Below are 14,094 nucleotides of genomic sequence, written 5' to 3' on the forward strand. Positions count from 1 at the left end.
ATGTTTTAGCAAACATATTTTCTCTTCTGAAAATGTTCTGTCGGAGAGGGGTCAAGGCAATCATGCACACAATACACACTAGGCAATTCTCTTTGCACTTGTTTTGAAAAGTTATGAATATTAGAGACATAAAGATAAAATTGCAATAACAACCAACATCTAAATGTCCCTTGAAGGCATTTCACAAGCATAACTGCATTATTTCATAACAGCATTGTTTCAGAGTAATCCGAAATTAGAAAGAAAAAATGCAGACCTTTTCAAAGAATTGAAACTCTGTGCCCGTGCTGTGTTTGCTGACCTCGGCCATGGCGTGGTCCTTCCCCATCATCTTGGGTTTCTTCTGCAAAGATGTAAAAATATATATATTATATATGCATTTTTTATGTGCATTTATCCTAACTGTGTATCATTTTACAACTGGAATAATATTTATCAGTTTTCCCAAAAACAATATGGTGTGTGTAGGGACCTTGACAGGGGGAGTGGTTCCCACTCCAGAGGGTCTCCTGATGGGCAGGCCATTCTGGTTCAACCTCTGCTTGTTATTGAGCAGAGGCCTCTTCACCGTGCCACCATGATCGTTACGGACAGACTCTGCCCTGTCCGCCGTCGTCTTGCTCAGCAGCTTAGGAGAGGATAACAGTCATATCAACAGTTATACTGATAAACATCAAATTTTTTTTCAGAGCTATTCAGGTCTCAACCATTACATTATTGATATACACATATATTTTATGCTCGCTTATGACTGTATTTATTTTTTACTGTTATGAAGAACTTTGAACTGCAATTTCTGTATGAAAAGTGCTATACAAATAAAGTTATTATTATTATTATTACATACATTGATATTGCAGAAGATTTTCATCTTTTACAAAGACTCTGGTCTGACTAATTTGGTAGGAATTTCACATTAGCTGCTTCGGAAGTCATTCAGGTTCTTGACATTTAATCCCTCCCACCATCAGTAATATTAGAATGGGAAGAGAAATTCAATAAGAACCAGGGTCAATAAGCTGAACTGGAATCGAAAATCCAAACCCTCCGTACCCTCCACTACCGTGATTTATCAATTTATCAATATTTAAGCCCTTCTAAATAGCTCGTTTTTCCTTCTCCACAGCCCCGCCCCACACAAGAGTCTCTTCACTGAATACTTACCACTGAGCTGTTGGCGTCTGGCAAGAACTGTCCAAATTCTGAGAGCAGGTCCTCCTGGTTCTTGAAGAGCCTGGCTACCTGAGCGTAGACCTCCTGCTCAGTCAGGGCTGGAGTGTAGTTGCCCCCAGCCTCTTTAGCATTTCTCTGCTCCTTCTGGAGAGACAATGAGGAATACAGATGAGACAACTGGTTAACACATCATAATATGCAAGTATGTATCCCACCTTCTCTTTTACACCATGTGTTGTTGGTGGAGACTCTACTAACTAACAACTCTAGGTTTACATCATGTATTCTTGATGGAGACTACTAACCAACACACCTCTAGGTTTACATCATGTATTCTTGATGGAGACTACTAACCAACACCTCTCTAGGTTTACATCATGTCTTGTTGGTGGAGACTCTACTAACCAACACCTCTCTAGGTTTACATCATGTCTTGTTGGTGGAGACTCTACTAACCAACACCTCTCTAGGTTTACATCATGTCTTGTTGGTGGAGAGACTCTACTAACCAACACCTCTCTAGGTTTACATCATGTCTTGTTGGTGGAGACTCTACTAACCAACACCTCTCTAGGTTTACATCATGTCTTGTTGGTGGAGAGACTCTACTAACCAACACCTCTCTAGGTTTACATCATGTCTTGTTGGTGGAGAGACTCTACTAACCAACACCTCTTTAAGTTTACATCATGTCTTGTTGGTGAATACTTTACATCAGGTTTACAGCAAACAGGTCTGCTGCACTGGTCATGATGCGTTTGTTTTTACACCGCTACACCACACTCTTTTCCTGTGGGTCGCGACAGCAAACCCCAGTCAGAAGGGGAGAGCAGTCGTGCTGTTGCGTATTAAAGTAGACATAAACATAAGATTCGGTCTTGCGCAGCAGTGCTTCCGTGCAAACGGGCAGGCTCAGTGGAGTGCCACTCATTGATTATACAGGTGGGGAATTGCTGCGGCGCTCTGCTGCAAGAATGCAAAATGTCCAGTGGTGCAGCCCAAAAAGAAGAGTCTGAAAATCGATTGTGGAGTGTTTCTTTTCACCTGATAGGTATGCAGAATTTCCAAGAAGGCTTTGTAGATGTCAGGCTGGCCCTGGAAGCGGTTCTTGATCTTATTGACGTAGTTTATAGCATGGTTGAACTCCACAGGTTGGTTGTTTTGGAGTGGTGGTCCACCAGAGGGTGTGCTGCTCACTGGAGTGTGGGACTGGACTGAGGGTGAGCGGGGTGAGGCGTATGAGGGGATTGATGGGTTGGGCTGACTGGTGGGGGTCAAGGCTGGAGACTGCATTGGCTATTGGGAGACCAGAGAAAACACAAATAACTATCAATTCTGTTGTACATGTGATGACAAGACATGAAGACTGAGTGTTTGCATGAGCAGTGAGGATCAATCATTAAGGTTATTTCATGTTACAATTAATGTCCAACTATCTCTCAAAGAACTAATTAAACCTCCTTGTAGACAAAAAAAAGTATTTCAGACCAAGACATTGGTCCAAGACAGGGTGTGTATATAGGAAGCAGACTCGATAGTATATTCTGCACTAAACCCGACTAATCCGAGCTCCTACCTTGCTGGTCTTGGCTGGTGTGGGCTGGGTAGGTAGGACTGGGGTTGGGGTGGTGGTGGTGGTAGGGTGGGTGGTGTGTGGGCCAGCCTGCTGAAGACTCTGGTGCTGGTGGTGCGTCACAGGCTGGCTGGAGGCTCCGCTCACAGGGAGATTCTGGACGGATATGCCGTGAGGGGTGATGTAGTGGATCTGACCCGGTGTGGTCACGTTGACCAGATCATTGGTCTGCACCTCAATCTTGTAGCCTGGTGGCAGGAAGGTGTTGAAGCCCATGATAAGGTCTGGGTGACCCTTGAAGAGCTGGGACACGCGGCTGATCACCCCAGGAGTGTCGATGCTGTAATGAGAGAACGCCGGGTCACCTTAGGCCGTTTTTCAATTCAATATCAACTCGTCTTTTCTGTCCAACTGACCTTCCCTTCAGCACCCCATCCCACCTCCTCCACAAGCAGAGACAAACAAACCACACATTAGAGCAGTGATCAACTTGCGGCCCACAGCAACTTTTTCAGTGGCCATTTATCAGATCACTCAACATGTCCAAACCTATATATTTGATTTGAACCCTCTGAAGATGACTGTATGGCCGTCTTTTGGAAAGTCTTGTGAGCTGGGTTTTAAGACTAGATGGAATGAAACTAGATACCTTGAGGAATCCCAGGAACTTCCCCCCAGGAACTAGTGTGTGTTTGCACTGTGGGGACCAGAGTCTAAACAGAAGTTTCAGGAGATTATTTGACCCCCAAAAAGACCCTACTCTGGGGGTAGGACTTTTATGATCATCTGCTTTCAACCAGGAAATCTGAACATGGAATAAGCAGATATATCTATTGATCTATGCAGAAAAGATTGAGTGCTATAAAATGTTTGTGTTTTTCTTTCAATAATGTTAATAAAACCGGGAAATACACACACCAACTTTCTTCCACGTGACTTTCGCTCACAGCTGATCTGAGAAAAAAAAATACATTCCTTGACCTCTACTTTAGTTAGCCCAATCAATACACAATGGATTCACATGACAAATAAATAGTGAGACTGTTGAACACCAATATTATGAGAGGGGCAGCCCTGATGAGCGATTGATTAGACTGATCAGTGAATACTTTTGGATGGCACCGGTTGAAGTTGGTCCACAACCAGACTCCATTCAGACAGCCTCGACACTGATATAAAAAATTAAATGCTCACATCACTCGTACAACTTCAAATTGGGTAATACACTCAATTTCAGACAATTTCATGTCTTCTCATAATGCAGATAATGAAATACATGTTTGGCAAATTATTCATTAAGCTATAGATTGCTAGTTTGCTGTCACCAAGGGACTGGAGAAAATGCTATTATAAACGGATATATCTAGTGATCTATGTACAAAAGCATTATTTTTTTTGGTTTAAATTAGATTGTATGAACTAAGCAGGGGAAATGTTGCAGCTCAAGCATTTCTAGATTGTTATTAGACAATTCGGGTGTGCCTCATTTGGATATAGTCACGTCATCTGGACTTGTTGCGAGTGGATTGGAATGACTAGAGACCTTTTTCACATGTCAAACTAATTTGCCTAATATTTGTGGATCTTTTCACTGCAGTGCAAACAGAGAACAATGGGTCGAACAAACTTAAAGTTCCACGTAATGCAGTTTCTGGCAATTAAGTGCTGCTGGTAGTTTCGGTGCAAATGCGGCTTAAGTTACTGGGAAAGTGATGAAATCGCGCTCCAAAGTCACAACATTTTGACGATATATTTGTATGTAATTGGGCACATTATGTATGCTAGTTCCATGCAGTTTTGTACAAAGATGCGATTAAAAAAATATATAATATGTAAAGTTGAGACTGCAATTTAAATACCCCCGTTTATATACTGAACCACATAATCACCATCAAGTCACAATTGCAGCACATAAACAAGCATGCATACAGACCCCATAAAGCCCCTATAAAGCATGTTTCACAATGCTGATCATTTTCTGAAGCAGTTGCTTGGAAATTAAGGGAAAAGAAGATGACCCAAAACTGGAACAGACCTCTGGGACTTGAACTCTTTCATGATATCAAGGAAGTCATTATAAACTTGAGGCTGGTTCCCAAACTGCAACTTTACTTGGTCCAGGTAGGACAATGCATCTTCAACCTGCAAAATAAAATGAGCACAGTGAAATTATTATTATTTTAGAATCTTATAAAAGACAGTCTGTGACCATGAGAATCAAAACTTGGAACAGAAAACTGAATTTGGAAATTGCCAAAACAAACATAAGTCACATTTGATTAATGTTTACAAAAAGAAAATCCTATTTTATATGTAATTTCACTACTACTACACTAAAGCTCATATACAGTCTGATATGTACTGGCTTCTGTATATTACATAATGTATAATATATATTTTATTATTATATATATATAATGTACTAAAACACAAAAGAGGCATGTTAACCCTTTAATCGCCAAAAACGCCGTAGGACATCTTTCCCCGCCATGCTCATTCTGCCAAAGACGCCGTACCACGTCTTTGATATCAATATTTCAAAAATCTGTGATCGAAATCATATTTCTCCCCCGGAGACCTGAGATCTCCTGTTGATCCCCTCTCAACTCTCCAACGGTTCAAGAGCGCCATCTGGTGGCCAATCGGCGGATCGCCCAAACAGGAAGTGATGCGCCGGAAGTGGTGCTCGCCCCTATTTCGTCCGGGCACCCGCTATCGTTAGCGGGACTCCATCTTGATACACTGGACATCGATCGGTTGCAAATAACTCGATAAACAACATGATTTGGACGTATATACTATTATACAACCTGGAAATGGATCGCATATTTCTACATCCCATAATAGGAAAATTTCTGTTCCACGCTCATCGCCCAACGCTACGAGGAAGCTACGGTAAGATTCAATGTTATTTTCTAACGTGTTCTAACTGCTCTAATGATCATATCACCCACACTAGATTAATCATATAACGTTGGCCACAGAATTATAAACGACCCCCCCCCCCATCTGGTCAACATCAGATGATAAGTAGTAACTTCTAGAAGCACGACCATTTGAAATTTTTTATCTCGCGCAGATTGCTATCAAACTGTATTTGATCATCAATATAATGCATTTGGGGCTATAAATCACGTTCTGGAGAAAGCTGCAGAAAACGATAAAAACATACTTATACTTTAGACCGTATTTTAGTATGAATATGTGAATGAAAAAGTATAACGTTGCTACACCCTGAACAATAGATATAGGACGTTGAATGGGCCATAGTAATGTCAATTTAGCAATACAATTTAAAAAGTTATAGCCCTGCAAAGAAGGGGAACTTCTCCATATTAAATAGGGCTGGCGGAGGATGGTAAATTATGAATTTAAGCTTGGCGATCAAAGGGTTAACGAAGGACTAGTTTTAATTTATTTAAGTGCATAATGTAGCGTAATATATAGTAGTGTAGTGTATATGGTGTTTAAAAGCGCTCTATATAAATTGGGTATACATGAGGCCCCATGAATGTATGTTAATGGTTTGGCACCTTCAGTCGTTGAAACTGCTGTTGGCCTTGGGTTGAAGCCAAGGGGGCAGGTGGATGAACATGGCTCTGTACCACTGCAGGCCCCTGGGATTGAACTGCTGGGCTGTGGGAGTGAGGTCCAACATGAGCCGCAGGACTGTTGTTATGACCATGACCATGTCCACTTGAGCTTTGAGGCATTGTTGGCACCTGGAGGGAGAACAAGGACACACAGAGTTATAGATGCAAAGCGATGCAGGCTTTAACCTCTTAAACCCGAGGGGTCATCCGGTACCGGACCCACAATGACATTATGGCATAAATCCATCTCTACAGAATGTATGAATTAATGTTGCGTTTTTTTTCTCCAAATGTAGCAAAGAGTAAAGACCCCAACCCTGTCAAAACAGCAGTCAAAGGGGCGGCTGGGTGGCGCAGCGGACATTGCGCTCGTCACCAACGCAAGAGACACCGGGTTCGACTCCGGCTGTCGGCGTTGCCTCCGGCTTGGGCCGGCCGTCATACTAACTCAATTGGCAGAGTTAGAGGGTGGAAGTCGATGGGTGGTAATCTGGACGTTTGGTACAGCGACTCCTACAGGTCGGTTGGGGACGCCTGCACAGCAGAGACAGGAAATGGCGCGGGTAGTGTGAGCCTCCCACACGTTACACCTCGCCAATGAGTCCGCGCTGGCAGGTGAAAAGATGCGACAGGCTGCCTCCTCGTGTACCGGAGGGGACATGTGATGCAAGGCTTCTATCCTCCCTACAACCGGCCAGTGGGGGGCATATGCAAGCAACGTTCAAGACAGGGGAGGGAAGAATTGGCACAATGGAATTGGGATGGGAGAAAAATAGAAAAAAAGTGGACAAAAAAAACAGCAGTCAAGGTGTATATTTTCAGCAATACGTTTGTTTACCAATGGTTTAAACTTTAAAGTGTTATTAGTGAAATATAAAAGGCGAATATTGACGCTAGGAAATGACTAGGGATGCACCGAATATTGTGCCACTGAAAATTATCGGTCGAAAATGGTTAAAAATGCATTTTCGGCCGAAAGGTTTTTAGCACCGAAAATATATCACCGAATGTCAAAGAACAGGGTTACGTAACGTTCGTAACCTAAAGTGTTGTTGTGATGACGTAATCAAAACGCGGCTACAGACTTGCGCAACGTATAGACGCATAATTTTTTTCCATAGCCGCAGTTTGCGGAGACGCTCTCTGATTGGCCACTGACGTTTCTGGTCATGTGACATGTGCGCCCAATCGTGTGACACCCGTTTCTTTCACCGGTTAAGCTTAGGCGACTCTTTCGAAGTTGGTTAAGGTTAGAGTTTGTCTTAGAGCAGGGCGATAGAACACCAGCCCTGATTCCAAACTCTAACCTTAACCAACTTCGAAAGAGTCGCCTAAGCTTAACCAGTGATAAACTAGGCATTAGGTAGTTTGCATGCTGTTCGAGGCGGAAATGGGCAAAGACACAGCTCGTCACGCGATTGGGCGCACATGTCACATGACCAGAAACGTCAGTGGCCAATCAGAGTGTGTCTCCGCAAACTGCGGCTACGAAAAAAAATAACGCCGTATAGACCACTGCACTTCCGCATTACATGGAGCTCGTGAGGAGAGGGGGGAAGGGGAAAGAGAGCGCGGGGGGATAAAATGAATGAATGTTGATTGGAGCCTCGACGTTAGAGCCCTCCTCCCGCTCTCCCATGAGCTCAAAATACTGGAAGTGTTGCGGTGGTCTATAACGTGAGCAGCTTGGCAGCTCTTCCTGCATTTTGCAGCCTGTGATAACTTAACTTCTCTTGGGAGTCGCGCTGTTTCTATGTAAACTCTGTGGGCAACGCATCCAATAAATGCATCTTTAACATGCTTTATATCAGGGGTCAGCAACCTTTTTGACATGGAGTGCCTGTTTGAAATATAGTTGTAACTAGTGTGCCTCAACAATATTCCATGCATCGTAATTTTTTTTCTCTGATAATCAGGTATTTTTTATGATAATTTTTACATTATTACATCATTATTGTTATTGTTATTATTAACAATATTATTATGATGGTTGTATCAACCCTAAATCTGAGTTGGGGGGGGGGGGTGCAATGCAGACAAACAGCTGCATACAGTGCGACCATTTCACTCACATTTGCCCATTCATTTTTGGACACATCACACACCATCGGTGTGTGTACTGTACGTGTGCTGTCATAGCTCCACCTACAGGCCTAATGGAGAACACCAGGAGAACACCAGGATGTGAATGGAGGGTGAATGCGAGGTATATCGTGTAAATAAGTTTTGATTGATCGCAAGACTACACTGTAAAAAAAAAAATAATAATAAGTTACCAGAACTTAAAAATATTGAGTTCAGTTACTGTGCATTAAGGTTTTCAGTTTTCAATCCATAATAAGTTAACAGAAAAATAAGTACACAACCACATTATTTCAACCTAATAAAAAAAACGATGTTTATTGTCATTGTTTTAAGAACACAAGTTGACTTGGTAATACTCACATTTTGAGTAAAAAAAATGGCTTTTCAATGTTCAATGAAATAGAAAAATAAATAATAAAAATTGTTGATTAATCCCACTGGTCACAATGGTGACCGTAATAATGTTTTTGTTATAAGGCTCTGCAAATGTTACTGAATGATGTAGCAATGTATTTCCAGCTAAATTGAAATAATAAACAAATAAAGGGTCTCAATTAAATATGTGGTAGTAAAAAGAACCTGTGGGAGGATTTCAACAAGATAAATGCGACAACAGTGCAAAATATTTCACTATAATAATTTCAGAGCAAAAAAAAGAAAAAAATACGTTTTTTTTTACTGCTGCCCCCTGTGCCTATGCAAATGCCCCCGCGTGCCTATGCACCCCTGCTTTATATCCTCGCCATTACTATATGCCCGTCGCGGTTAAAACCTTTTAAACTAACGTTAGCGTTAAGCTAGCTAGCAACTATATGCTCGATATTGACTTTTTTTTACCGATACCGATATACCGATATTGTCCAACTCTTAATTTCCGATACCGATATCACATTTTAATGCCGATGTCGGGCAGAAATAGATGTGCGACTTGGCCATAAAGTAATTTATAGGCCTGATATTCTATAATCATATTTCAAATAGCATGTGTCCGGATGGCAGAATTCAGTACAGTCTCTACAAAATCTCCTGTTTAATCATCTTCCCTTTATTCATTTGCTTAGATTTTTTGTACATCTCAAGAAGGTGCTGAATGAGCTGAGTGTCTTTCATGTCTGGTCATTTTTAGCATGGTGTTATTCACCGTCAAAGATGAAAAAGAAAAAAGAAATTGATATTCTCCTTTGGTTCATCACAATTTACTGAGTCAAGCCTATAACAAACAATATTTCTGACACTGGGAATACAATCCCTGAGATCGATAGATGTCCTTAGATACCAAGAACATGTAAATGGGTCTTCATTTGCTTAGGTATTTTAGGCGGATTTTCAGAAAATAGGGCTTGGGCTTAAGAGGGAGCTGCGCCCATAGCGGTTGAGTGAGTGAGTGAGTGAGTGAAGGAATAACTTAGTGAGCTAGTGAAATTACTGTTCATAGGTGATTTGTATCTAAAATAAATTATAATGATTTAAATCCAAAAACATGAGGCGTGAGCCACCATCTCCTGGCTTAGAGTGACTTGACCTCATCATCCTCAGCAAACACTATTTGTGGGGTACCACTGGGCTCAATTCTAGGTCCCAACTTCTCTCTACACGCTCCCACTTGGCCACATCATTCCATAACATAATTGTCATCGTCATGAAGGTTGTCTTGGGGCTATACCAATACCAATTTCATACACCAGGCATATTTCAGCAATGTTAACACATTGAGTGCCAACGACGAGATTAGTCGTTTTAACTCGCCATGCGTTGAGTGCCAAGGCACGAGAAAACTCGTTTTTTTTTTAATCGTTATTTATTTTATTAGCAATATCCATTCATTTTCCATCCATCCAGCCTGACGTTATCATTGGGAATGGGTCTGAGCTTGAAAAGGGCAAATCCCGCCGCCTATCGTCTCCTGGATGGTATTGTGCATCAGAAAGAAAGTCCGGTCCGGGGTTTTCCCTTCTCTGGCAAGCAGCATCTGTTACCACATTCACTGGGGAGGCTGGGAGCAGCTTTCGATTATGTGTTTTGGACTATAACGTTGTATCAATAAACGCTATCAATATTTGGAATGGCGATCAGGAATTGGATTAATCTTTTTGCAGAACATCTGATGTGAGGTAAGGACTCTATTTTACCAGTTTTGGGTTAATCAGATGTTTTTTTTCACAGCGATCACAACGTGTGTGTGTGTGTGTGCGTAACATTAGCGCTAAGCACGGCATGGATAATCGATTTTTCAGCCCGCTTCTCTAGCGTGCATAAATACACATATACTATCGATAATCTAGCGTTTATTTTCGCCATGGTATTCATATTTCACTCACGGAGCCTTGTCTGATGCTGTGAGACTCAGCACAACTCTGCAACGCTTCAATACTGCCACCTGGTGGATGATCGGCGAGTTGCCAAACCGGATATGCCGGTTGGATCTCGGTGCGGCTCCTAATTACGCGAAAACTGTAATCCAAATTGGCACTTGTTCTTGATACCCACCCATAACTTGCATACATTGCTAAATGATAACTACAGAGCCAAGATGCCAATTTTCTTTTTAAGTAGATTAGTGTACACTGCAAGCAGTGGGCAAAACACCATGTTGTAACGTGTGATTTTAAGTAAAGCTTTGAGCGCCCTCTGCTGGCTAGGGCTGCAACTAAAGATTATTTTGTTATCAAATAATATGTTGATTATATTTATTAGTCAATTAATCTACAACAATTGATTCTATTTGCAATTTAATATTTCAAAATGTTTTACTAGTATTCTCAGGTCACATGGGTAGTTGCCTCTTTGACGCCACCTACTGAACACCCAGAGTAGGTAAATTAAATTTATTTACATCTATACATGCTGTGTATTGTGGATGCCTACTGTATACGAGTAGGGTGAGTAACCTACATGCCATTACTGCTTTTTATCTATTGACTCATTATAGCTACTTTATTATCTTGAAATATAACACCCGCCCGTTACTATGACATTGTTTATCATTGCATACAATTAGGGATGTCCGATATTATCTGCCGATATCGGCATTAAAATGTGATATGGGAAAATATCGGTATCGGTTTTCAATTTTTTATTATACATTTCTATAGAAATGATGTCCGATATTATCGGCATTAAAATGTGATATCGGTATCGGAAATTAAGAGTTGGACAATATCGGTATAGGTAAAAAAGCCAATATCGAGCATCCCTACATACAATGTATCCATGCCTGTAGCTAAATGTTGAAAAACAGGTAACAAAATGTACTTTTTAGCTTTAGATTAGTATTATTTGTTTTTACTACCAACCAGAGTTATTATATGTATCGTGTGTTATCTCTCCACTCCACGCTATGGTAGTGATTGTGCCAGGACAGAAGATACGATTAAAACGTTTTTTTAATATATAGGCCTATATACATATTTAAATTAATATCTTCCTTTTCACTAAAATAGGCTCAGGATTGTTAAAGCTAATTAGCCTAATCCATGTCAAAAAGAGTAGCATATAGTACATATATACACACATGAGAGGGAGAATAGCTTATAGCAGACTTAATGATTTTACAATATTTTTGCTAATGAAGTGAAATATTTATTATCATCAACTATCCAGTTAGCAAGATCCAGGTGTTTGTCAACAAATGCCTGCGCTACATCCTCAAGCTGTGGTGGCCCATCAAAACCACAAATGAAGAGCTGTGGAGGCTAACCAACCAGGACACAGGACAGCATACTACCACCATCAAAAGGAGAAAGTGGAACTGGATAGGGCATACCCTTAGGAAGGACTCAAACAACAGCACTAGACAGGCCTTGGACTACAACCCACAGGGGAAGAGGAAAGCCAGTAGGCCGAGAAACACCTGGAGACGTTCCACACTCCCAAGACCTAAAGAACATCGGAGTGAGCTGGCAAGAAGCAAAGGCCCTGCCCCAGAAGAGTGAGATGGAGAGCTCTGGTGGACACCCTATGCCAAAATCGCTCCTAATCACTAATTTCTGGACCTATGGACACAGGGTGTTTTTCCCACCATACAAATTTTTTGGGAAATATACTTTTGGATATTGCAACTACCGGTACTACAGAAAAACATGAGTAACACGTTTTTCTACAACTCAAGTTCAGACCTATGTTACTCTATTTCATTAGCACTAAAAGTGAATTTTCTTTATTGTATCAGAAACTTCAGGATGTTATCTTTCAAAAGAGACCAGGCTCATGCATGTGCTATAAGTGTAAAGTATAGTATTTTGGTTTGCAAAAAAGGTATGCAGTCCTCAAGTTCAAGTAAAAATAAATTGCCACTTTTCTGCCGGATTGTTAAGAATAAGACTTGTTAAGGACCCACAGCCATGTAGAGGTCCTCTATTGTAATATGCAATATGGTACATTGCATCAGTCACTTAGGAGTAGTATCCTGAAAACATATATATTTTAATTATAAATACGTGCTTACAAAACCTGTAGCATCTAAGCCAGACCGTATTTTGTTGGCTTTTAAAGTTGTTGCCACCCTTTCAACCTATTGAATGTGTGCATTGATTTGAAAAGACTAAACTCTTGGAACCAATTTCCATTAATAAAGCAATTGTTTTTTAACAAAACATGTTGCGCAAAGATTTTACAAATGCACAAATGTCATCCATGGATTACATAATAAGGTTGGATATGTTAGATATATTTAAATCTGGAAAATATGTTGAAGACTGACATATCTAAATTCAACCGGTCATAATTGAAATCTTCCAGGACACATGGACGGTGGACTGGCACCAATTTGTTTCGAACGGAAACCCTGGGGCTCACCTTTTACCATTAGGGACTAGTGTTGGAAATTAGCTTTGTGATATACATGTGTAGAGTACGTAACATCGGGCACCACTTCTGCAACTGTCAATGATCTCTATGTAGTCCTTACAAATAAAACGAATAAACTAACATCAGTTTTCTTGTGTTTCATATTGACAAATTATTAGGAGTAATAATAATAAAAGAATGGCAGTAACATACTATACATACATAAACAAACTAAAACAAACACAAATCATTAAGAACTATTAAGGACAATTACTACTCCTGAAGTTGTTGTATAATCCAACGACAAACCAATCAGCATACCTGGTAGCCCTGGGGAATGGAATATTGAATGCCGGTGGAGGGCTGCATGTTGTCTGTGACAGACTCTAACACGGCAGGGGCCGGGGCCAGGACGCGGTGCTGGAAGCCCTCTGTGGTACCTGGGACTGGGAGACGACGTGCTTGCTGTTGCTGGGATGAAAATATTGGTTCCTGGTCCTCCACACGTTTCTTCATTGTATACACATACTCAATGGGGCTAGAATGGACAAGCAAAGTGGGACAGTTAACAAGCACTCAGTGTATTTATTACAGGTTGTGTTTACATTGCAAACACACAAATTGACAAACATGATTCCATGCCTTTTTATTATATTATTGTACTCTACAAAAACAATTAAACTGGGACTGGGGGAGCTGGGCACATAAAAAAAATTATATACAAAAGCAATGGGAAACCCCTCCAAACGTATTTATTTATTAACACCATCACGATAAAAAAAAAAAAAAACGTCAAGCCATTATGTGATGTTTTCTAACGACTCCTTGTAAGTGTCTTGGGCTTCCGCGTCACAGCATGAAAACATTTGGGATTCGAAAGTAACC

At 40.9% G+C, this 14,094-nt stretch overlaps 1 protein-coding gene across 2 annotated transcripts in view; it reads right to left on the minus strand.

Moving 5' to 3' along the window:
• LOC311247324 (paired amphipathic helix protein Sin3a-like) overlaps positions 1-14,094 on the minus strand; it is a 45,135-nt gene that overhangs the window by 29,627 nt on the left and 1,414 nt on the right. For both annotated transcript variants that reach the window (XM_084337681.1, XM_084337682.1), the window contains exons 2-9: positions 13,531-13,747; positions 6,280-6,468; positions 4,782-4,888; positions 2,750-3,086; positions 2,218-2,469; positions 1,165-1,317; positions 473-628; positions 257-343 (exon numbers count right to left, since the gene is read on the minus strand). In XM_084337681.1, coding sequence (XP_084193807.1) covers positions 257-343; positions 473-628; positions 1,165-1,317; positions 2,218-2,469; positions 2,750-3,086; positions 4,782-4,888; positions 6,280-6,468; positions 13,531-13,725 — 1,476 coding nt within the window. In that variant the 5' untranslated portion in view covers positions 13,726-13,747. The remainder of the gene's footprint in view (positions 1-256; positions 344-472; positions 629-1,164; positions 1,318-2,217; positions 2,470-2,749; positions 3,087-4,781; positions 4,889-6,279; positions 6,469-13,530; positions 13,748-14,094) is intronic.

Source organism: Notolepis coatsorum (assembly GCF_963971535.1).
Source record: "Notolepis coatsorum genome assembly, chromosome: 20".
Classification (NCBI taxonomy): Eukaryota; Metazoa; Chordata; class Actinopteri; order Aulopiformes; family Paralepididae; genus Notolepis; species Notolepis coatsorum.